General features: G+C 37.3%; 1 protein-coding gene across 2 annotated transcripts in view; it reads right to left on the reverse strand.

Annotated features, from left to right (window-relative positions):
- The window catches only part of LOC127423974 (mitoferrin-1-like), a 63,930-nt gene extending 44,278 nt beyond the window's left edge, over window positions 1–19,652 (reverse strand). The window contains exon 1 of one of the 2 annotated variants that reach the window (XR_007894401.1): window positions 19,363–19,652. Coding sequence is in view for 1 of the 2 variants with exons in the window: in XM_051668713.1 (XP_051524673.1) it covers window positions 19,363–19,554 (192 nt within the window). In the remaining variant the exon portion in view is untranslated. The remainder of the gene's footprint in view (window positions 1–19,362) is intronic. The other variant, XM_051668713.1, reaches the window with a different exon arrangement.
- Window positions 19,653–27,208: the final 7,556 nt, after the last annotated feature.

The following is a 27,208-nucleotide window of genomic DNA, read 5'->3' on the forward strand; positions in this document are numbered from 1 at the left end:
TTTGGAAAGAACAATCATAACCAAGACATGACTGGGGAGCATAGGCCCTCTCACAGAGAGAGACTTTTGACTATTAAAAGGTTTTTTAAAACTTGGTCACTTGATCTTTTCACGATCATATCCGATCGTTAAAAACATAGCAAGTGTAAATGCTCTCCAAGACACAACTAAGATGAATAGCATCCACAGTATATAGTCTTTGTAGAGCATGTTTGAGCCTGTATTGCACCCAAATCACTTAATCTTTTTCATTCATTCTTTAATTTCTCTCCTTTTCCTGCTAATTCCACCACTTTATTCCGAAATATTAGACACTTAGGGCTTACTTTGAACTAGATCTACAGCTAATCAACAGGATTTGAAAAGCTTTTCTTTACCAAAGACAAACAACCAGATATTTTTTAATTTCCACACAGCTATCATTACCAAATCACTGGCAACAAACAGCTGAAGCTACCATTAGGAAAGTGGGATTGTGTCGGCTTAACCAAGATCTCACAAAACATTCATCAGGGACAACGAGTTAAGGTTTCAATTGCAGATCCACATTTGACCTCATTTCAAACAGTTTTGTAAATTAAACTTTTGTTACAGCAGTTAAAATAATAGGTTTACACTACAGGAATACATACTTTTGGAAATCCATATATTTATTTATTTTCTCCCCAATTTGGCATGCCCAATTCCCAATGCGCTCCACGTTCTCATGGTGGCGTAGTGACTCGCCTCAATCCGGGTGGTGGAGGGCGAATCTCAGTTGCCTCTGCGTCTGAGACTGTCAATCCGCGCGTCTTATCACGTGGCATGTTGAGCACGTTACCGCGGAGACATAACGCATGTGGAGGATTCACGCTATTCTCTGCGGCATCCACACACAACTCACCGCACACCCAACCGAGAGCGAGAACCACATTATAATGACCACGAGGAGGTTAACCCAACGTGACTCTACCCACCCTAGCAACCGGGCCAATTGGTTGCTTCAGAAGCCTGACTGGAGTCACTCAGCATGCCCTGGATTCGAACTTGCGACTCCAGGTGTGGTAGTCAGCGTCTTTACTTGCTGAGCTACCCAGGCCCCGGAAATCCATATTGTTAAGCAAAAACTTGTTGACTTGACTTGTGGAGCCACTTAGCAGAACACAAAGAAGTGCACTCCTAAAGGGCTTTAGGCCTCCTTCATAGAAGGAAGCAAACGAACTGCAGAAGAACAGCTAAAGCTGGCACCACACTAGCAGACTCTAAACAACTCGATTTTGGTCGAGGGTAGGGCTGTCACTATTATGAAATTTGGCTGACAATTAATTGTCAAACAAATAAATGAGATTATGACGATTATCTGTTTTAGGGCTATGACGATTAATTGTCTCTTTTAGGGCTTTCACGATTAGTTGACATATACATTTACATATTTCTTAAGGTGCATGTATGCTTCATACACCTTAAGATGTCATTTTCACATATTTAACTTCAAATACATAACCTAAATCAGTAATAAAATAGGGATATATGATTTCCTTTTAAGGCTTTAACAACTAATGAATGACATGAAAAATGTTTTTATGTATCAAAATATTTCTAAACACTTAAAATATGTCTCTCCTTTTGGACAATTTTACATTTTCTGTTTTTGGGACTCAAATGTTATACTTTTTATAAAAAAAAATATATATATATATATATATATATATATATATATATATATATATATATATATATATAACATGCAATAGTAAAATATTTCTCTTCACTTACACACATTAACTTTGATTAAACCCACGAGCCCTTACTTCTCAGTAAGCAAACGGAGATTTTGTTTCATCATTTCATCACTCCAAAAAAAAAAGCATGCATGCATCTCGTACTCCATTTTATTAATACTGCAATTTTATTTTTGGTAAAATAAAATACAGCACAACAGAGCTTCACAGTATTAATGAAAACATTAATGAAAATCTGAAAATCTGATTACCTGTGGCACAAGGCTGCTTGCATTCGTGATATATAATAATAATAATAATACAACCATACTTTTTGAATATTACATTTTTATACAGTAGTCTTCAATTTCACGCATCCATTTGAATAGAGCTTTCATGTTAGCGGGACTTTTATTTTGACAGACCTTTGAGTTCTTCATGTCTTTGACAGGTTAGTTATATCAAGCTTCCCATTAATGCTGGGATAATCTCGTTGCGACTGTCGAGCTGAAATCTCCGAGTTGCACCCAAGGAGTTCATTTAAGTGTTAATAGCCATTTATACTCTAAACACACTGCATGAAAATTAAGCACCAGTAGTGTGTGTTGCATTTGTGTGAGTGTGTGCGCATGCCTGCGCCCATGTGTGTGTGCGCACGTGTGTGTGTGGGAATCAGCTGACAGAGCAGAGCAGCACCTCTTGTTCATTCTGTAGCGTGCAGCACATGTGACTGTATAATATTTAATTCAATTACATCCTTCTGCTGTTTAAAGTTCGCACTTGGTCATATCCAGAGATTTTTTATTTTATTTTCAAATTGTCACTGATTTCATTTCAAATTTGTCACATCTCATATCATTTTGCTAATGACAGCATACTGTTATATGGCACCGAAATTATCAAGATGATATTGTACCATTTTAATTTTTTTTATTTTTTTGTTATCACGGTACTTCGTTAGTACCAGTAAATCGCGCAACACTACTGCTGACGGCGCGCATCAGGGTGCAGCTCAGTGACATTTGGAGTTCAACTATATGACACACAAACATGTTGTTGATGGCATTTATACAGTATATTTGCTTAAAATTCTCTTATTTAGGCATTAAAATGTGATTGGAATTTGAGGTGCACAATAATTGCTGTTATCTGAAATATCCAGTTAGATCAAATAACTGCCATCAGATGATTATTTACTAATCGAGTGTGTCACATATGCGGACTGTTTTGCTGAAATCTCGCTCTCTTCAGTTGGAGGTATGACACTTGATAAAAAAATGGTGGAGGGGTGACAAACATACCGACTCACCACAACTCACACAATCTCTGATTCACTGTCATGTGGAGCTTGCAGAAATAACAACAGGAGTACCACGTGAGCATAAACAATTGTAAAAGATTGATTTAGAAAGTGATTAATGGAGTAACTTTATCTCATGAAAGTGTGAGAGTATTTATCCCCTCCAGGCTTGTCGAACGCGTATGTCCATATGCAGATTTCATTGAGTAAAGAAATTACGTTCAATAAAAACAGACTGTTCCTCCGCTTTCTGATGTCATTTTAGTGTAGGAAAAAAGGCAGGAAAAACACTTGGTGACACAATCACTACGGATTACTATTGCATTTGTGATGATGTGCAGCTGAGTGCGATGAAAACGTTCAGATCAGCTTGACGTCTTGCGAGTTCTTCAGTAAAAGAAGCTCATTGGTCACTTAAATAGAATAAAAGAGCCCGCTTTGGTGACAAAACGAGTTTTTCAAGCAAGCTTGATGTCCTTTTTCAGTTTTTTAACTCAGGAGGGAGTCCCGACGGTCAAGTGATTAATGATGAAAATTACACGCACTCCTGAAAAGTCACTGGAAAAATCGCAAGTGCGGAGCCGGCTTAAAGATGTAGCATTCTGAGATGTTATTCTTCTCACTACAATTGTACAGAGCGGTTATCTGAGTTACTGTAGACTTTGGCAGTTTGAACCAGTCTGGCCATTCTCTGTTGACCTCTCTCATCAACAAGGCATTTCCGTCCACAGAACTGCCGCTAACTGGATGTTTTTTTGTTTGTTTTTGGCACCATTCAGAGTAAATTCTAGAGACTGTTGTGCATGAAAATCCCAGGAGATCTGCAGTTACAGAAATACTCAAACCAGCCCACCTGGTTTGACTGATTAGATAATCGCATGGTTGCCACTGTTTTGGTGGCACGAGGGGGACTTACACTATATTAGACAGGTGGTTTTAATGTTGTGGCTGATCGGTGTATATATTTATAACTTTGGAAGGTGAATATTTCTTATTGAATTTCAAATGAAAAGTTTTTGAAAAGTTTTTCATTATAATATTTACATCTTATATATACACAACCTTATAAATTTGCATCCCTAAAAAAAATGCAAGCACTGTTAATACAATGCATTTATTTTTCAAGTAGTCCAATTCAGTGTGATTTTTTTTTTTTTTTTTACAAAAAACTTTTGTCATTTGTATACTTCCATAGGAGCCACAAGGAGTTCTAGAGTTATGATAATAAAAAAAATTATAAAATAAAAAAAAATATGCATTGTTAACCTTGTTAAAAAGTAATCATTACAAACTACAAATAATGCGCATGTGAGCAGGTAGCGGTGTCCACACCAGATCAGTGAGTTGTCCCCAGTGAGGTGGAAAAACTGGCACTGTCTTTCCCTTGGGTGTGGACCACAGGAAGCTCCAGGGATAAAAAAAAAAAATTTAAAAATTAAAAAAAGGCCCTTGTGGGAAATAAGAAGGTGAAAATGAAACACAAACACAAGCTCTAAAATTTCTGTTTACCATGGACACCAACTGATATTATATTACTGCAAGTCATAGTTTTTCTTGAATCATCCTGATAGTATCCAACGTTTCTACTGAAGGAATGTTCCGGGTTCAGTACAAGTTAAGATCAATCAACAACATTTGTGGCATAATGTTGATTACCACAAAAATGTATTTAGCCTCGTTTTCTTAAATAAAAAATAAAAAAAATAGCAAACATTGAGGTTAGAGTGAGACACTTGCAATGAAAGTGTATGGAGACAATAACTACGTTTCCATCCAAAGGGTTTTTTTGCAACAAAAGTGTAGCACATCAAAAAGTTTACCGATATAGCTGATGGACATGCATTATTGTGTATTAAGTGTCGACATATTTTTCCATTTAACTCTAGTGCATAAACTCTATGTCGATACTTTAAAAGTCACGAAAAACTGGTTTGCAAACTCTTTTTGTAGAGAAAATCGGCATTAACGGAAAAATGTAGTGTCACATGACAGAATTTACCACAATTGTTAGCCTGTGTTAATCATGACGACAAGGTATACATCCTTGAAAGCCAATTTATTGTACGTGAAGCATTACTTGCACTATTATGATTGGTCTTAATGGCATACCTGCACAGATCTGATGCTGCAAACACATCTGTGTCATGACACTTCCAGGAGTGCCAACACAAATATCTCGTATCATGCACCTGTCATCGACAAGTGCACGGAGAACAAATGAATGGCCACTCTTAGCCATCTGTTTATTTATTAAAGTTGCTTTTCCCACCATTCAAAATAATAGACGGCAGTCATGGAATTAGCCCAAAATACAAAAAAGATATAATTTCTGTGCACAAACCCTAACCCTAAAAATAAATACACAAGGAGCATAATTATGCTTTTTTGGAACAAACATATAGCCCAATTCTATAAAATTATTGTTTAGCTTACTTTTGAAAAAAATGCCAGCAAAATTCCCTGTATTAAATTAAATAAATTACCAACTGAATAAAGCGTTAAATTAAAAAAATAAATTACCAAACAAAAAAATAATATTGTTAGGCCTATATAATTGCCTTTTCTTTACACAAACTTAAATGAGACATACCCTGTTCTGTAGATGAAAAAAGTTGACTGAATGACACTCTCAGAATGTTCTACACTTTTTTCAAGACTATAAACTATTAGAACTATTTGTCCAATGCCAAGTTCACTTTCAGAAAACTAGGTTTTGAACATTTTAAATATTTTAAATCAACCCCGTTTACCTCGGATCGCATTTGCTGAGCTTCTTCGTAAAATGTAAATTGCATTATAATGCTAAAATTCATTTTATATGACAAATCAAGGTCAGTTGGTCATTAAAAGCTGCTGGACAAATATGCGGGACATAATGCAGTTGTGATGGCATTGCTTTAGATTAGATGGTTGATCGAAATATCAGGAATGTATCATATGTAAACTCTGACATTACACCGCATGTTTCTTTAATAGCTGTGCACACAGCATATACACATCAATGGATGGTCCTTATACTAAGACCAAAAGTTTTCCCCACTACTTGTTGCAGGTTGCCAGCTTGAACAGGGCCATGACGATTCGCTTTCGGGTCGGAACCGGTGGCAACCTGCGATAGGTGCAACATCAGGACCAATATTACAGTCCTATCAGAAGGGCAACTGCTCCCTTTTGATTGCAATTCCTCATCAACAGATTGCATCTATTTGTGAAATTAAAATGAGAGTAAGCTGGCTAATTCCAATGAATTGTCGAATAGACGAAAGGTACACAATTAGCGATATACACACATTTCTGTATGGAAACAGCTTAATGGCAGATTTGTTTTGTGATAAGCCTAAACTTATGCGACAAAGTGTTTTTTTTAAGCATGACGTCATCACGCACACCATTTTTATCGATAAAAGGCCATTTGAATGGAAACAGGCAGAAGATGGCAAATGTAAAAAAAATAAAAAACTGTTTTATGCATTTTCACTTTGTCAATAGCAAAACAGTGCGAAAAGTGGATAGAAACTAGGTTAATGGAAGTGAATGTGGCCAATTTTTGTAGGGTTTATACACAAATATGAAGCTTATAATTTTATAAAAGCACTTGCATTAATTGTTCTGTTAAAACTTGGGTATTATTTGAGCTGTAAAGTTGTTTAAATTGTCATTTTTACAGTTGTTTTAGGGTTTGTGGACATTACATCGTCATGGTTACGAAGATGTAAAATTGGCTATAACTTTACACAGAAAAGATTAGTAAGTGAAATCATGTTCGCACACATATCCTTTTTGTCTTTTGGCTATACTTTTGAAACTGATTATTTTAACGTTCAAAAATTGGCCATTGTAAGTGCCTCACTGTAACCCAGATTTTTGCTTTTTTAAAAGACAAGGAGGAACGAGCTGAAATTAATCAACATTATGCCACAAATGCTGTTGATTGATTGAGCTTAACTTGTACTGAACCCAGAACATTCCTTTAAGCCTTTTTATACTGTGTTTAAGCAGCTGTTGTGAGGTGACATTATGACAGAAACTGAACTGGATAATGCCAAGCTGCAATAGTAACAGGGAGGTGACAGACTCAACAGTAATGTGAGTGCAAGTATGCATCTGTGTTCATAGCAGTCTGCTAATCAGCTTCAATAGGTTCCTCCCCACGTGTAAGAGACACTCTTGCGCTCGCACACACCCTTCTGGATGTGTGAGATAAAGACCCCCACCCCGGTCCACCCATAAGCAATAAGAACATACCACCCCATCCATTCGACAAACCGATTATTAATTTTAATCATCCAAACAACAGACTTCAGTCTTAGCATTTTCATACAGCTTCTCATCTCTGGTTCTGTCATAGTAATTATAGTCTCTCTCTCTCATATATATATATATATATATATATATATATATATATATATATAAAATGGCTTATGTCTTGAGATGTTGCTTCAATATATCCACATAATTTTCCTTTTTTGTGAAGTGCACCAGTCCCTCCTGCAGCAAAGCACCCCCACAACATGATGCTGCCACCCCCATGCTTCACGGTTGGGATGGTGTTCTTTGGCTTGCAAGCCTCACCCTTTTTCCTCCTAACATAACGATGGTCATTATGGCCAAACAGTTCAATTTTTGTTTCATTAGACCAGAGGGAATTTCTCCAAAAAGTAAGATGTTTGTCCTCATGTGCACTTGCAAACTGTTGTCTGGCATTTTTATGACGGTTTTGGATCAGTGGCTTCTTCCTTGCTGAGATGTCGATATAGGACTCGTTTTACTGTGGATATCGATACTTGTCTACCTGTTTCCTCCAGCATCTTCACAAGGTCCTTTGCTGTTGTTCTGGGATTGATTCACACCAAAATACATTCATCTCTAGCAGACAGAATGAGTCTCCTTCCTGAGCAGTATGATGGCTGCGTGGTCCTATGGTGTTTATACTTGCGTACTATTGTTTGTACAGATGAACGTGGTACCTTCAGGCATTTGGAAATTGCTCCCAAGGATGACTTGTGGAGGTCCACAATTTTTTTTCTGAGGTCTTGGCTGATTTCTTTCGATCTTCCCATGATGTCAAGCAAAGAGGCACTGAGTTTGAAGTTAGGCCGTAAATTACATCCACAGGTACACCTCCAATTCAGTACACATCCTATCAGAAGATAATTGGCTAATTGTCTAAAGGCTTGACATCATTTTCTGGAATTTTCCAAGCTGCTTAAAGGCACAGTTAACTTAGTGCATGTAAACTTCTGACCCAGTGGAATTGTGATATAGTCAATTAAAAGTGTAACAACCTGTCTGTCAACAATTGTTAGAAAAATTACTTGTGTCAAACACAAAGTAGATGTCCTAAACGACTTGCCAAAACTATAGATTGCTAATATAAAATCTGTGGAGTGGTTCAAAAATAAGTTTTAATGACTTCAACCTAAGTGTATGTAAACTTCTGACTTCAACTGTACAGTATATATACACACTGAAATCTGCTTCCAAATACATAATTTTCCTTGTAAAATGAAGTGCATTCAGTTTTAAATACACTCAACCAGTTTAATATTACGGAGTGTCTATTTGCACCCTGGTGTAAATAGCATCTGCCACAGAGGTCAACAATTTGAACCTCATTAGTCTGGTGGAACTGCAGAAATATACGACAAACTAATCAAAAGATATCGCTGAAGTGGTGTGGGGTGTAAAGACAGTGTGTGAATGTGTAGTGTTGTCCTAGCAACCGTGGTTCAGTTAGGGTTAAGTTTAGGGGTAGAGTTTGATGTTGTGTGTAGTGGTCGACCGATATATCGCCGAGGTCACTAAATCGGTTGATATTCTGACTTTTTTCATTATCACATTGGCCAATAAATTTTCCCATTTGGCCGATTTGTTTCTTGAGGGTGCCGAGAATCGCCTGCTTGCATGTGAAGCGACTGAGACATGTAAACAACTAGTCATGGTCCATTTTGTTGCTACGTGCCATCGTGTTACTACAATAATAGACCGGTGTGCAACACAGTGTCATTTAAACGGCAGACCTCACAAAACTTGAGCAAATCCAGCATCCTGTGGAGCGCTCATTTATTTACCTCTAAAGCATGTATTCTATCAGCCTCTCCTCAGCAGTTCCCCGTCACTTTTAACTTTCTTTTCTAATGATATAAGGCAATGATAAAAGGCAAATATAAATAAAACTTCTATTATATACTGTCTGCAAATATGCAGATATCTCATTTAAACAGATGTCATTCACTGACCTCAACAAAATCCAGCGTTTTAGTCCCGTCGAGTGCTCATCTAATCTCTTCCTCTGAAGTGCATATTCCATCAGCCAGAATCAAAAACTTTAGGATCAGGATCAAAAGTTCCTCTGATTCACAAATCATGGCGGTCAGTCAGTGACAATCCAAGCAGGCGATCCAGGCCATTTAAACTGTCAGGAGATTGCTGCTCGTGCTGGATCCGCACGAGTGCTTGAGTGCAACTTCAAAGTAAAAGCGCTTCACGTGTGCTATAAATAAATGTTTTATTCACTACGCACTGTATGTACAATTGTTTTGTTTCTGTATTTTGTTTTTTTTGAAAATGCATTTGCTAATGTGGACATGCCATCCATGGTTGCTGGACTACTAAGTTTACTGTTATTTCCTTCATCCTAATATATTAAATGTATTCATGTGCAAATAAATGACTAAAATTTGATGACTAAACAGAAATCAGAAAAAACTGCTTTCTACCATTTAAAATACAATTGTATTTTTTACAAGTTTTACAGAAGTTAAAGTTTTGTGTGAAATATCAGTACTGTATCGGCCTATCGGCTACCCTGCTGTCTGGATATTTGCATCGGCCATTAAAAAACCCATATCCACAGACCACTAGTTGTGTGTCTGTGGGACTCTAAATAAATACAATAAACACACTGCAGTGATGTCCATACTGTATGTTAGTATTTAAATATGGGTGCAAATTAGGCTGTCACAATTACTCAAATTAATTTGATTACTCGATTACAAAAATTCATCGATTACAAAATTACCGAATCGAGAAATCGAAAATAAGGCGGAAGTGATGCAGTCCATGGACGAAGGTGCAAACACAACGACGAGAGGTGTCAGCTGTGTGACAGCGCTTCACTTTAGATTTGAAAAACAATGAGGACCTAAAAAACATCACTTCAACAATGCAACAGTATTTGAAAAGGTGACATCCAGTTTTCACAAACCCACTGGATTACCCACACCTGGACAACGGTAAGCTCATCTGCATGCGACTGTGGTGCTGCGTGTCCAGATGCGCGAGAGGAGCCCTTCATCGCCGAGCGGGACACGCTGAACTCCGCAAAAAACACATTGGAATGCACTCTAACCTTTTTATCTACACAATCGTTTTGCAATATAGGCTTTTATGAAGCAACATAAAATATTCACAAAAAAGATTAAAGTTACACACGTAGTTACGGATGCACAAACATTCTGTTCAATAAATCTGACTGAATCCACACAAATCTAAGAAGGTTACTTTCAGCAAATTATCGTTTGAGTTCTGTTCTGTGTAAATTAATTACCATTTGAATGAAATGCAATTTTCTCCTTGTGTAAATTAGATTTCGTGATGATTGTTTAAAAAATAGGTCGCAATGCTCCACTTCCAATAAATATTTTATAGTTTATGGCCATTATTACAGGTAAAACTCAATGTGGGAATCTAGAGAACTATATTTCCTGAATAAAACCGCAGGACTGTCTGTATGCTGTCAGTCAAAGCTCAGCGTGAGTGTGCTGTTAAAGCCACAGCTGCGCATCTCACGCCCCACAGATGCAATATAAAACTTTGGCTTGCCTGAGGGAGAAATGGCCATCTCCGCATGTGAAATTATTACGTTTCTACTCGGTAAGGTACTGAATGTCCAGTTGCTTAAGGGCATTTCACACGGTAAGTGGCAAGTGACTAGCTTTTGCGATCTGCAGTACGTCGCACAAGCGCAACAGTGCCCGCAATTGCTGCAGGTCAATGCAAGAGTGAAAAAAATTTAGGCTCTCTCACATGAATACAGAATTTACACTTGTAGGTGAATCATTTCATATTCCATTAATTTTCGTATTTAGTGAATATTGTGTTCCGTTTTGCATGCAAGTGATAGTAAAAAAAGTTGAAAATAATCAATAGTGACAGCCCTAGTGCAAAAAGTATCTGACACTATTTGCACTGGGGTTTAAATAGCATATACCATTATTTGCACCAGGGTGCAAATAGCATCTGTCTTAATATTAGCATTACATTATTATTAAATATAAAGTATTACTCTTCTTAATATTATAAATAGTCTGCATATATGGCTGTATTCTTCACTTAATGCACAAAGAACACAAAGCTTGTGTTGTGGGTGCACTTATGTAATAAGGGGGATAAATTACTTTTTGCGTTTTATTGCGTTTATAATGGGTTACATCTGGGGAGGAAAAGACACGTCATTATTGCGGTTTCTCAATGTTGGTTCTTCTGTTATTGCTGCATCTCTCTGAATCACCCGCTGCCTCTACTGTAAATGCGTCACAATAGTGGTAACAAACACTTCCGTACAGAACCTTGTGATCCTTTGAGGAACTTTCACATGCACACATGACACCCACAGAGACAGCCTAATAGGCAGAAGAAATAGAAGGAGAGGTCTTCTGGAAGCACTGTGTGTGTGTGTGTAAAGGTCAAATATGGAAAAAAATGAAAGCATGACTGCATCGGCCAAGGGTCCTGAAATGATCCTTAAAGGTACTCTCAGGAAGTGATACAAACCTCACACAGTTGGCAGGTTCTCCACAGTTTTTCACACACTGGAAATTCCAGTTTCATTGTGCAGTCTGTGCTATTACACATGTGCTCCAGTAACTGAATTGCAACATCATGTTTGAGTAGCATTTCAACATTACAATACAACAACACAGAGTACAAAACATACAGGTGAACTTTAAAATGGATAATAAATCTAAGCCAATCATTGATCAACATATTCATTTGTACATAAACCCTACATATATTTAAACTTTGAACACACAAACAGAGGCAAGTTTTACAGCTTATCTTTTTCTAGATTTCTGACATATGATTTATAGGCCTGAATCATAACTCATTACAAGCCTTAAACTGTATCTTTTGTTAGTGTTAGAGAGGAAAAAAAAAAAAAAGTCCTCAACTTAATTCTGCTTACAGTAAGTATAAATAAGCTCTTAATAAGTAATTCTGGTCTTAAACATTCATTTGACCTTGACCACCATGTAAACAAAATCAAAGGACTTTCAAACAACATATTTACACTATCAAGTAAAATCTACACTGTAAAAAATATTTAGCAAACTAAAAAAAAAAAAAAAAAAGGAAACAAGATGCAGTAAGATTGTCCTTAACTGTCCTCAGTAGCATTGCTTTTAGTCAATGTGAATTTGTTCATTAAATGCAAAAATTCTTGTTGGGCAAATAACTAATTTCTTGTTCAGCCAACTATCAATTAGCGATACGAGAACTTTCATTTGTCACCATCTCAATTACTTTTACATAGGGGTGCACTGATCGAAATCGGCCGATATTCGTCTTAAATCCGTGATCGGCGATCGTGCCTAGAATCAGGGCCAATCTTTTTTGCAGCACGCAGGGAATCACACATACACAGCTAATCTAATGAATGAGCGCTTGCTCAGCTCTTGAAGCATAACATTGTGGCCTTTGGAGGTTGTTGGCAATTCTAAGCATTCACAAATTTAAACTTTCAGACATGATGTAATTCACATGAATATGCCATTTTATTTTTAGAAATGTGTAAGAATTACACATATATGAATATTAAGTTTATGTAAAAAATCTCGGAGGATCATCAGAGACTCCAGCCACCCGAGCCATGGGCTGTTCTCACTTTTACCATCAGGCAGGCTGTATCGCAGCATCAGGACCCGCACCAGCCGAATTCATGACAGCTTCTTCCCCCAAGCAATCATTTGAACTCTTGATCGATCACGATACATATATCAGCACCGCGCTTTATTAGCCTCAGACTGGACTCACATTTTATACTTCTCTTAATAACACACTGGCAACTGACTAACAACTGACAGCTGAATGTCAACATTACACTTCATATTTATTTCCACTGTACTGTGTATTTTTATTGTATACAGTCTTCTTATTTTGTGTATATTGTATATTATTATTTTTTTTTGTATAGTCTTCTTATTTTGTGTATACCTAGGTGTATATTGTGTTGTGTAACAGTTGTGTAAACTGTGTTGTGTGTAAATCAGATGTTTATTGTAATTGTCATACTGCTATGTTGCTTGGAACCGCACCCAAGACTTTCACCCACTGTTGCACTTGTGTGAGTATTGTGAGTGACAATAAAGGGATTTGATTTGATTTGATATTTTCTAGAGTCATTACAGTAGTTATTCTGACTCGTTGCACAGTGAGCAGAAAGAGGATAAAGAGGTTGCTAGCAGTTATAAAAACGAATTAAACAACAAATAAACATGCAAATACAAATCTGAGTACACGTGATGTAACGCGAGTCATCACAATCAGATGTTGTGTTGAGCGATAGAGACTGTTTGAGCCATCATGAGTGCTTTTAGCTTCACTCCCTTCAATATGAGCACTCTCAGTGTCATACATGCGCGCTCAGCAGGTGCTCTCAAATTCTCATCATCAGTCACTCATCCCAGCGCTTTTCTGTGAGGATCCCAATTTAAATCAGATTAATGTTGGTCATAATACCACTAATAACAGATGTAACTGTTTAACCTTCAATAACGGCACCACGTCTTCACGCATTTGATTAATAATTACACCAAAACGCCAAAGACAGTAAACAAATCATAGATGTTAATGGTTTCTCACTGGAGCAGTTTTAGAGCTTGTAATGGATATATTTTTCTTATTTTTGAAAGTATCTCTGCTGTGTGTGATGCTCTCATGGGTTTTGGTTGCCAGTATGTCACAATGACCTTTTGATATTGGGAACAGATCTATTAATAACTGTTTTCAATACAAATACATGTTAGCAATTCACAATTAATGTAATTTTTATGTAATTTTGGTAACACTTAATAAAAAGGTTCCATTTCTTTAACGTTAGTTAATGCATTAGGTATCATGAACAAACAATTAACAGTATATTTTTTATAGCATTTATTAATCATAATGTTAGTTAATAAAAATACAATTGCTCATTGTTAGTTCATAGTGCATTAATGTTACAAATACAAATTGATTTAAAAAATGTTTTAGTATATGTTGTAACTAACATTAAGTTCATTAGTTCATGTTAACTACAGTAATGGTGTTAAATAATGTTAACAAATGGAACCTTTTTGTAAAGTGTTACCATAATTTTACTGTGTGGGGCATAAACATAACTGCAGCATATAACTTGCAAAATTGTGGCAAAGGGCACTTTAAGAAAAAAATAAATAAATAAATCGGCCGATCTTAGTGTTAAAAAAATCAGAGATCGGTTATCGGCCTCAAATTTCCTGATCGGTGCACCACTAGTTTTACATGAAGTTAACTGCAATCTTAGCCTCTGAAGAAAGGTATATCTTGCAAGCCACTATGTACAATATTTGGTAAGACACACAATAGTCATCAACCCTTAACACACAAACCTTAATAACAGTGACTATCAACAAACTTAAAGGTATAGGTCACCCAAAATTGAAAATTCTCTCATGATTTACTCACCCTCCTGGCATCCCAGATGTGTATAACTTTCTTCTGCAGAACACAAATTAAGATTTGTTTGAAGAATATTTCAGCTCTGTGGATCCTACAATGCAAGTGAATAGGTGCCAAGAAGCTCCAAAATACACATAAATGCAGCATAAATGTAATCCATATGACTCCATTGGTTAAATTCATGTGTTCAGACACGATATCATAGGTGTGGGTAGGAAACAGATCAATATTTAGGTCCTTTTTGTCATAAATTCTCCTCCCTGCCCAGTAGGGGGCAATATGCACGAAGAATGTGAATCACCAAAAACAGAAGGAGAAAGTGAAAGTGAAGGAAAAAGGACTTAAATATTGATCTGTTTCTCACCCACATCATATTGCATTAGAAGACATGGATTTAACCACCAGAATTGTCAGGAGTCCTTTTTTGCTGCCTTTATTTGGATTTTGGAGCTTCAAAATTTTGGCACCCATTCACTTGCATTGTATGGACCCACAGAGCTGAAATATTCTTCGAACAAATCTTAATTTGTATTCTGCAGAAGAAAGTCATACACATCTGGGATGGCATGAGGGTGAGTAAATGATGAGATAGTTCACCCAAAAATTTAATTTATCCCTTTAAGTTAAAATATGAGCTCCTAATATCACCAAACAAAAATATGACTTAACAAATAAGAAAACTAAATCCATAAGAGGAGCCAAATCACGGAATCTGCGGAGACTGGCCACTGTAATAGCATCAGGTAAGACACTCACCTTAATTTTTCAGCTCAGTTACGTAACGTTATAACTATATAATTCACAGATAAGTCTTGTTTATTTCAGTGGGTTTATTATAAGCAGCTACTTCTATAATCACATGTGAAGTTTATTTTAAAAGGGTTTTAATAATAAGTTCTAATGAATAATTAATACATTCAAATTAAATCAATAAATTAAGTTTTTTTTTAAATCTATTTTTAAAATGATAATTGTACATTTAAACAGATAAAGTTTAAAAGATCAGAAAAAAAAATGATAAATTAATTTTATCACCTAAATTAATTCAATGTATTCAACCTTCTGTAACGGCCACATCTAGAAAAAAAGACACTCCTCAGTAAGGAGTGTTTATTACTCAGTAATAAACATGGAGAACTAAGTCCCGTCCGAATCAGTACATGAAATTACAGACGTCGGGTGACAATAACTGTACCTCTAACATTGCTTAGAAAAATAATCCCATTCAAATAGGGCTGAAGTTTTGACATTCTTCTTAAGATGTTCAGGTTGCAAAGAGGACTTCATGGGACTGTTAAACATGATTTGAATGTTTTTCACAAGTTTCAGCGCTTGAAACACATGGGAAATGTTAAACCATTTAAAAATCAAAACATCCCAGAGAGGCTTATAAACCGCAGCAGAGTAACTCAATGCACATGATAAAACTAGTGTTCGCTGCCCAGGGGCGTAGATTCCAGGGGGGATGGGGTGGAGGTAACCCCTCCAATAATCAAAACATGTAATTTTTATATTATACCATGATTAATGGAACTATTTATACCATGATTAATGGAAACATGCAAGTGCTTCATGCTGCAACCCTCCCCCCCCAATGTTCAAGACAAATCTACACCCTTGTCGCTGCCTCATGTCGCTGAAATGCCAACCTGCCCGGGCAGAGCACATGCAAGTTTGGCACTTAAATTACTGTATGTATTTTCCATAGGTTAAGAATACCATGCTGCAGGCAGTCACAGTTTGATTATTTTTTCCTTGACTTTAATGTGAGTGATTTTTCATTTGAAGATCTGTATTGTGCTATTTGACTCATGGCTCACTGTGAACTTCATTCCCTGCTATTTTGAGTAGTGTTTGATGCATATCCATTGCAATAAACATTCTTTATTCCCGAATCCCGACAAAAATAAAATAAAAAATAACCGTTCGAGAACCCTCGTGGTTAACCTGAATATTACAACCGGCTAGCATGCACATCTCTACTTTTTACTCAAATCGTTTTTTCCTATTAAAGCCAATCTCTTCTCTGATCTCTGACTGCCACTGTCAAACACACATTCATACACACAAACTAATTACAGGCCAGTTCCTTCCAGGTGAAGAGCAGGGCCTCGGTCAGTCAGGAATCTGAAAGGTCTCTGTGCTCTCCAGACACGTAGTATGTGCCTTTAAAACACGTAGCTCTATGGTGACCAGCAAATGAGTGAAATCTTGCAGCCTCTAAGGAAATGGTGACAATAGCCTATGCAAGTCCCACAGAATAGATACTGAGACTTTCAATTTCAATAGATACTTTCACTCACAAGTTTCCCAAAAAGACTCACATAGGAGAGCAAATTTTCAGCCCTGGCACTAACCTTAGCCTAACATTTTTATCCCACCCATAACAAACTTCTGTCTAAGAGAAAGGCCTAGAATTCCTACAGAAAAGCACTGGATCAAAACGACTGTTTTGTTCAGTGAACTAACCGGCAAGTTTGAAAGAACTGTTGTTTTAAAGCCCCGACTGAGGCTAGCCCAAAGATTAGTGCTGCCGTTACAGGAAAACACCCTGGCATTTCCACTCAACATCATGAGACTGCCATTTCACCTCGGAAAAAACAAACTTACTAAGGGAGAAAACAGAAATAACCCCTTGTTCCTCTAAAAGAACAGGATTTGTAAGGCCACCATATCAGTTTCATTGCAATGTTACGCTGAGTTAAAAGTGTAGCCATGGCTTGCAGTAAAAGATCCACGGAAGTACCCACAAGTTCAAAGTTCAGTGAGGTGAGATCCATGTCCCTCTTACAAGTTATAAATTATAATACAAGTTAAAATATTGCCAGTCCGAATGCTCCTATCTCTAGGTAGATCATTAAATAACCAAGAATGTGGATGAGAATTAGTGGTGGACTGATATATCTATTGATATAGGCCCTATTGCAGTTAAGTGTCATTCACAAAATTAACTAACAACCTTGTCTATTGAGAATGCACATAGGCTACTATTTTAAAATACTGCAAGTAGACTGAGTAAAATGTTTCAGCAATTTAATGTACTTCTCATTTTGGTACTATAAAATTGTACTACATCATAGGACTGGGTAAAAATATTGATTATCCGATGCATCACAATCTTCATTTGAACAATTTTGATATAGATTCTTAAATCCCTAGATCAGTCTTTTACTCTGTCTACTACAATGAGAGGAAATCGCTTTTCAAATTTCGTGCTATGCAACTAAAATGTATATATGGCACCTGGCTGGTAAATGTTCAGATTCCACTCATAAGTGACTGTGTAGTATTGTGGGGAAAATGTTCAGCACCGTGTGATTCACGCAATCCATTTGTCATTGAATAATGTCTCTTTTAATACCATTTCTGTTTTTTTACAGTCAGTTGTTGATCAAAAACAACAAAAAATAAACATTTAATTCTAATAATCACACATAGCACAGATGAGATAAAGCCATTTGAGTCCTCTCTAGTTCATATTAATATGCGTACATTTACAGCTCTTTACAGAACTGCTGGTTTTCTTAAAGAGACAGTATCATTTTAGTAGGTGTTCAACAAATCAAATACTTGTAAATAGAACAAATTATGCAATTAAACACTAAATATGTTGCAAATTATAGTATATGCAATATAATATAATATTTATTAATGGCATACATGGATTTGTTCATTTTTAGAAGCTAAAATGTGACCAAAATTATGAAAAACTAATAAAATAGTAAAACGAATATTTTTGTAATGTAAAATAATTTAAGGAATTTAAGAAAAATAATTTATTTCATATGTAAGCAAAGTGGACAGTATAATTTAAATATACCCATCTATACCCACCGGAATCAAAAGCTTGTGAATCGGAATCGAAAAATCGGTTACAATACCCAGCACTTTTACATCATGTATGTCTGCTACTGAAAAACTCAAATGGGTCACTCACGAAGGAAAATATGCTTTCTTTTTGTATACAGACACTGCATAAGTTTGTGATTTTGATTAAATCAACAAATGAAAGGTACATAATAGTAATTAATTGCACTGCATTCTAGACATGAACCCAAACCGTTATAACAATATTTTTGAGCATGTATGGACATTTTCAAACTCCACTTGTATTTGGAAAAATAGACGTTACATATATGAAAATGGCCATGTTTTTAGTATTTTAAAACATATGTTGCACATATGTTCAAGTATGAGACTTTTTAAATCAAAGAAAGCCATATATGAACATACATTTCATATGTTTAGCATACATTGCTATAAATCAGATTTCTATATGGGTAGAGTATGGTAAGAAAGCTCTGGATTTGGATCTTAAAGAGTGAAGGTCCTTTAGGTCAGCTGTTAGTGACAGCAGTAGTCACTCTCAAACGTACTTTTGTACTAGTGCTGGAAAGTGCACAGCTGCAATCTGAATGTTGTATGGCAGGGTGACAATCCACACATTTGTTAACGGCAAAAAGCATGCCCGATTGTGTAACTTGTGTGTTGTTTTTAACCAATTTGAGAAGATTTGAGTCATCAAGTGATTTGTAAGTTAATGTGTAAGTTTTGTTTTATAAGTTAGCAGGAAGGCAACGTTGCATTAAGCTGTCTCAGGCTGCTAACAGCACATCTGACACGTTAGTGAAGGTGTTCGTGTCCTCCTGTCTTTTGAGTTACCTTAACCGAATCCACAGGGTACATGACGGTGTGCTCCAGAATTCCGGCCACGGCGCCAGCTGTCATGTGCGTGAACAGGGACGCGTGCGCGGGCAAACACTCGTAATCCTTGTCGCCCTCCGACGATCCACCGTCTTTTTTTAACTCCGACATCTCCAGACTCGCCAGCAATGTGTCGGTGCGCAACTCCATGCGTGAAAGACGGCGCTGGGAAAGCGAGGTTCAACCGCACGGATGAGACACGGCAACGATGTGAAACGGCAACTTGAACGAGCACATTACTATCAGCATCGTCGTCATCTCAGCGACACCGTGACGTCACCGTGACGCAGCGGTCCCGCGCCAGGCAACGAGAACGGTAAAGTATGAAGTGAAGGCGGGGTTCAAAAGTCAAAACTCATGTGCCCAATAAAAAGTATACCATGGAAAGCCTGTCAAGATTTTAAAATAATCTTTTATTAACCACTGATACTTACAGTATCACGACGGGCACTTTCAGGAGTACAGTCATTCACCACACTTTTAAATATTTCCTTTTTGTGATTATTATATGTCACCAATGTGTTCATGGAAGTAACACACATTTGTGCATTAATTGGGGGTATAAATAAGTATTTACACTAATTTATTTGTATATATTCATTAATCTAATTAATTCAGTTATTCACTCACTGACCCTTGGAAGGGATGCGGTTCGTTCAAACGGTTCGTTTCAGTAAACTGGTCTAAGCGAAATTATTCATTGATTCATTCGAGTCATCTGTCAAATGTGTTTGCAGAAGTCACAGAGCGACAGTTTTCGTGTTATGTATGGTGGCCAGGGGATGCACAGCACAACAAAACTAGCAAAAAAAAAAAAAAAAAAAAAAGGCTGAAAACACAACAAAAGTAAGCCACAACACAATGAAATTAAGACACAACACAATTAAGCCACAACACAATGAAATTAAGCCACAACACAATTAAACCACAACACAATGAAATTAAGCCATAACACAATGAAATTAAGACACAACACAATGAAATTAAGCCACAACACAATTAAACCACAACACAATGAAATTAAGCCACAATACAACAAAATTAAGCCACAATTACAATGAAATTAAACCACAATGCAACGGAAAAGTCACAACACAACTAAATTAATCCACAACACAACAGTAAAGCCACAACACATTGGAAAAGCCACAACACAAAATTAATCCACAACACAATGAAATTAAGCCACAATACAACAAAATTAAGCCACAATTACAATGAAATTAAACCACAATGCAATGGAAAAGTCACAACACAACTAAATTAATCCACAACACAATTAAATTAAGCCACAACACAACAGTAAAACCACAACACAACAGAAAAGCCACAACACAACAAAATTAATCCACAACACAACAGTAAAGCCACAACACATTGGAAAAGCCACAACACAAAATTAATCCACAACACAACAGTAAAGCCACAACACAACAAAATTAATCCACAACACAACAGGAAAGCCACAACACAACAAAATTAATCCACAACACAACAGTAAAGCCACAACACAACAAAATTAATCCACAACACAACGGAAAAGCCACAACACAACAAAATTAACCCACAACACAACAGTAAAGCCACAACACAACAAAATTAATCCACAATACAACAGTAAAGCCACAACACAACGGAAAAGCCACAACACAACGGTAAAGCCACAACACAACAAAATTAATTCACAACACAACAGTAAAGCCACAACACAACAGAAAAGCCACAACACAACAAAATTAATCCACAACACAACAGTAAAGCCACAGCACAACAGCCACAACACAACAAATTAATCCACAACATAACAGTAAAGCCACAACACAACAAAATTAATCCACAACACAACAGTAAAGCCACAACACAACAGAAAAGCCACAACACAACAAAATTAATCCACAACACAACAGTAAAGCCACAACACAACAAAATTAATCCACAACACAACAGTAAAGCCACAACACAACAGAAAAGCCACAACACAACAAAATTAATCCACAACACAACAGAAAAGCCACAACACAACAAAATTAATCCACAACACAAAAGTAAAGCCACAACACAACAAAATTAATCAACAACACATTGACATTAAGCCTCAACACAACCGTAAAGCCACAACACAACAAAAAAAGCCACAACACAACAATATTAAGCCACAACACAACAGAAAAGCTCAATACAACAAACGTAAGCGAAACCTAACAGAATTTATGCACAATTAAATTAAGGCACAACACAATGGAAAAGCCACAACACACCAGAAATAAGCCTTCTGGCTTAATTTGGTTGTGTTTTCAGCTTTTTTTTTTTTTTTTTGCTTTACTAATTTAGTTGTGTTGTGCACCCCTGGGCCACCGTAGTTATGATTTAAATATAGTTAATTACTGCTGTTTATCACAACTTTTCAGTGAATGAATATAAATTAGGATGTTTATGCTGCATTGCTTGAAAATGTAGGCTTACGTTTTCCAGTTTAATACACATCCTGATTGTGTTTGTTCCAGTAAATAGCATTTTACGGCAAGTTCAAAGAAAATACTCTGTCAAATATTGCATTGTTTATGGTTTCAATATATCACTTATTATGTAGTTTTACTCTGAAACAAACTTCTTCCTTCACAGTCATGCGAATCAGTTAGACCACAATGGAATCATTTAAAAGAATCAACTCAAAAGAACGATTCACTATTAACTATTTTAACTATAAAATGTCTCTGTAAACAAACATATCAGACTGCATCAGGCTATCTGCTATGCTTCATTTGAATTAGTTAAAGTCAGATGTTGACTGTGATGTCTTGTCATCCCTTATATGATATCTAGATATTGGTCTAAACCATATGTGAGAGTGTGATAGTTTAGGCATAGCCTTTCTCAGAATGGATCTGAAGACCAGCTCCAAAGAGTTCACTTGTTATCATGCAACATCTGTTCTCTTTGTGAACATCGATGCCACAGAGAATCTGGTTTTTACCAGATGTCCATTTAACCCCACCCTACAAGCATGCACTCTCACACAAACACAAAACACGTTAAAACTGCAGTCCCTTTCGTGCTGTGTAATACTTGGGAATGAGTTCAGAGGTGAGAGCAGTTGATGTAACACTTAGTAGTTTAGCACAGACGCTCGATCAAATGATTTATCAATTGGAGTATTACCCCCTTTCTCAGAAACTTTCCAATCTTAGCAAAATAGCATAGCTGACTTTTGAGCAGTCATCAGGAGCATGAAAAGCCACATATAGCCACTACCAATGACCACCATTAGTGCTTATCAACCTCCAAGTGAGCATATCTTATGATTCACCCACTGATTGAGAGAAAAGACATGAACCAAACAAGCAGTATATGTAAACTCAGGGACATAGCGAATATAAAGTTACATGGAAAACCTTTCCTGAACAAGAATGTGTTTAATGTCTTGGTGTTTATAATATACATTTTACACCATGTGACTACGCACGCCAGGCCCCCAATCGGGCTAATCAGCCGAGGAGAGGGATAAGTGCAGCAGGATACGGCAGTTCGAAAGAGAGAGAGCCACATGCAGCTGCCGTGTGTGTGTTTGTGTTGTGTGTCTTTTTTCTATGGGGGGAAATGGCAGCGTGCCTCAGATCCTTGGCGGCCGGCAGTGACATCTCCGTCCCTGGGCGGACGGCCGCGGCTGCTCCTCGTTTGGCTGGTAGTGGCGAGGACTCCACGACAGCGCATCCCTCCTCCCTCCCGGGCTTCGGCACCAATGTAACATGGTTCAAAATGGGAAAAGGTGGAAGCGGGAACCAGCTGAACTGTCAAAATAATAGTTTAATGAAAACTTAAATAAAAAGACACAGTACACAAACGCACACACTGCAGCTGCATGTGGCTCTCTCTCTCTCGAACTGCCGCATCCCGCTGCACTTATCCCTCTCTTCGGCTGATTAGCCCGATTGGGGCTTCTGGCCCTGCCTGCCGGCAGGCTTTTCCCCAGCTCTGAAGAGGTGGTCGAGGGGAGGGAAAAACAAAAAAAAAGAGGAGAGGGACAGGGAAAGGGCAAGGCGGAGCGACAGTGAGAGAGAGGAGAGAGAGAAAAAACCTTGCTCACCGGTTCCCAGACATGCCGTCGCCTGGTCCTCAACCACTCTTCCACCCTCTGGTGGACGACAGCCGCTCCTCCCCTGGCAGACTGGAGCATGTCCTCCGACCCTTGGTGGATGGAATGCCCCTCCACTCCAGGCGGCCGATAGCGAGCCCCTCCTCCCCTCGCGGACGGTCGCAGCTGCTCCTTTGGGTGGATGGCAGTGGTGAGGACTCCACGACAGCGCATCCCTCCTCCTTCCCGGGCTTAAGCACCAATGTAACAAGGTTCAAAATGGGAAAAGAGGAGGCGGGAACTGGCTGAACCATCAAAATAAGGGTTGTAATAATGGTAATGAAAACTTAAAAAGACACACAACACAAACACACACACGGCAGCTGCGTGTGGCGATCTCTCTCAAACTGCCGCATGCCGCTGCACTTATCCCTCATCTCGGCTGATTAGCCCGATTGGGGGCCAGGCGTGCTTAGTCATGGCCCAGTCTGGTCCCGCCCTCCTCCTCGTCACACACCAGAAATGCATTGTACACCACTTCTGTTTTTGAATAGACTCATTCAATAATTCATCACGAGGCACATAGCATTAATCGTATCTTCTATCTGCTGTGAAGTTTGCATTTCACTTAAAGATGTGAAGATAACGCTCTCTCGATTGAGGAATTAAAGGGCGTCACCAAGAAATGCCTGGGCTTGAACTGGTTTCAGTTAAAAATTTCACCTTAAGTCACAGACAAACTCTCTCTGTTCACAATCACGTGTAAATAATTATACAATGTCATTGGCCATTTGTGATGAAAATGCTCATCATAAAAGCAGTTCAAAGTTTGACTATAAAATCTTTGTGTAAATTGAGGGACAAATAATTTGTCCCGATTATCACTGGTTAGAACCTTTCACATCAGAGCTCACTCCTGATTATGGATGATTAGAGCTAATTAATATAAAGGAAGGGTTCAAAACTCACAGCTTCTCAAACACTTATATATATATATATTACCAATATTCAAACTCAGACAACACTCTGTGGAAATATTTGGGCTCAAATAAGATAGGAGAATGAATAAATGTCTTTTCATTCCCTGAATATAAGTAAAATAATTGCATCTTAACTCTCTGTGTCTGAACAAACAATAGGATCAAAGGATTCATTAGAATAATTGCTGTATTTAAAAATTTGAATTACTCAACCAAACTTGAATTTGGATGAATTTGGTCTTCAGAGAGTTTTATATCATTTTAACACCCACTGGTAGCCCATTTACATAATCTTTGTTACATGAACCTTTTACACTTAATGACTGAGTGAGTGTGAGCTTGCAGGTAAATGTAACATGTCAGATGGCACAGTCATCTTTTAATTATTTTTTTCTTCAGAAAATAAATGATTTTAGCATTGAAGAAGACATCAATTAGCATTTACTTTTAAAATGTATCATATTTATACAGTATGTACTTATAGCATGTACAGGATAATTACTATATAATCACTATAAGGGTTAACCATGGTTAACCCCTTATAGTTCAGTGTTAAGCCTATAATAGCTGTGTCCACTCCATCCCTCAGGGTTAAGTTAAGAGGTTAAAGGAATAGTTAACCAAAAAAATTTAAATTCTCTCATCATTTACTCACCTTCATGCCATTCCAGATGTGTATGACTTTTTTTCTTCTCCTAAATACAAACAAAGAATATTTCAGATCTGTAGGTCCAAAAAGCACATAAAGGCAGCATAAAAGTAATCCATAAGACTCCACTGGTGTAACGTCTGAGCGGTCTCCCGTCCACCAGAGGAAGACCTCACCTGAATTCTGAACTGTCACTTCCTTTTTTCTGCTACATCAGTTTCTGCCATGTCACTTCCTGTTTGCCTTGTATATAAGCCATGCATTCACACTCCCTTATTGTGAAGTATTGCCAGTTCACCTGCCTTACCAAGTGTATTCTTGTTTTGCCTCATGTTATGATCTGCCTGTTTATTGGATTCACGTTTCTGGATTACCCTTTCTGTCTTGTTGACCTTATTGGATTGTTTGCATGTTACCTACCGCTGCCTGTTGTACTGACCACATTTGAGCCTTCTGATTGGATTTGTTCATTAAACTCTTCTGTATAATGGATTCTAACCCGACCTCCAGTCTGAGTTTGTTACAACTGGTTTAATCTATGTCTTCAGAAGCGATATGATATGTGTGGGTGAGAAACAGATCAATATTTAAGTCTATAAATCTCCACTTTCAAGCAGCCCTGCAAAGCACTCTTTTCCCCTAAGTGTTAATCTTCTTAAGTTTTTGGCGATTCACATTCTTCATGCATATCTCCACCTACTGGGAAGGGAGAACTTATGGTAAAAAAGGACTTAAAATGTATCTGTTTCTCACCCACACCTATCATATTTCTTCTGAAAACATGGATTAAACCACTGGAGTCATATAGATTACGTTTATGCTGCCTTTATGTGCTTTTTGAAGCTTCAAAGTTCTGGCCACCTTTCACTTGCATTGTATGGACCAACAGAGCTGAGATATTCTTTTAAAGATCTTGATTTGTCTTCTAGATGAAAGTCACACACATCTGGGATGGCATAAGGGTGAGTAAATGATGAAAGAATTTTTCATATTTGGGTGAACTTTCCCTTTAATAACTTAATAATGACAGATAAATCAAATAACAATCACAGTCAAATAGATTCATCTGAACGGTAAACTTATTCCATTATGTACTATATAATTACATGCTGTGCCAGCCTATGAATTAATATACAAAGACACCCATATTTTTAAGGGATGTCATAATAGCAGAACTATGAATTCAGATTAAATTCCACTCAGTTAGTCTATATGATGAATAGTGAGGATGACTGAAATGTGTATCTAAAGCATGGATTTTTTTTTTTAACAATAGCCCCATGAATTATATTAGTTATTAAATTAAATAATAATAATAACAACACAAGAAACATGCCACTGGGGCATTAAAAAAAATTTTTTTACTCCACAAATCTAAATGTATTACTTTGTCCACAAATTCACCATTAACGATTAGACATGAAAACTTTTAATATCCAGCATATTAGAACATTACAGACCACTATTTTATGTCACAAAATTAGATAAATTTAGCTCAAGACTGTTCCAGTGGAATAAATCCCATAAAAGTTAATATTCAGATGAAATATCAAGATTAAGAGGAGTACAGCCATTCAATAAATGTGTTGAACAGAGTTTAGGTGGTGGGGTCATCTTACCCTGGAAGGCATCTTCCCTTATTCTGTTTGAGTGAAACACAAACTGAGTTTATGGGTATCAAACATTCTCCAAAGGCATTTGTACTGCTTCTTTAACAATTTTGTTAAATAACTAAACAAAACGGGGAGTCGCGTGATGCCATTCGAGGATCGGACATGTGAACGGTGATCTCTGCGCACTTTGCTGGTTTTGATACCTCGCGATACATTCTGTTCCATAACTGTTCTAGGAGGACAATATGTCAAAGAATTCTAAATCCTCGGGCTCTGGAGACATTAAAAGACACTTACGTGCTCAGACTGACACCTGAGAAGGCCGCAGACCAGGGAGTCGATTTGGTTGGAGAGTTCCAAGAAATGTGGCAAGAAATGTTGAACATGTCGGCAATGCTGACGAAGGTCATTGCTGACTTGTAGGATCTTGCTGTGATACGTCGATCGATCACTGCCATGGAGGTGAAATTTACTGATGTGGTCACGAGAG

This window comes from Myxocyprinus asiaticus, chromosome 33, assembly GCF_019703515.2.
Source record: "Myxocyprinus asiaticus isolate MX2 ecotype Aquarium Trade chromosome 33, UBuf_Myxa_2, whole genome shotgun sequence".
Taxonomy (NCBI): Eukaryota; Metazoa; Chordata; class Actinopteri; order Cypriniformes; family Catostomidae; genus Myxocyprinus; species Myxocyprinus asiaticus.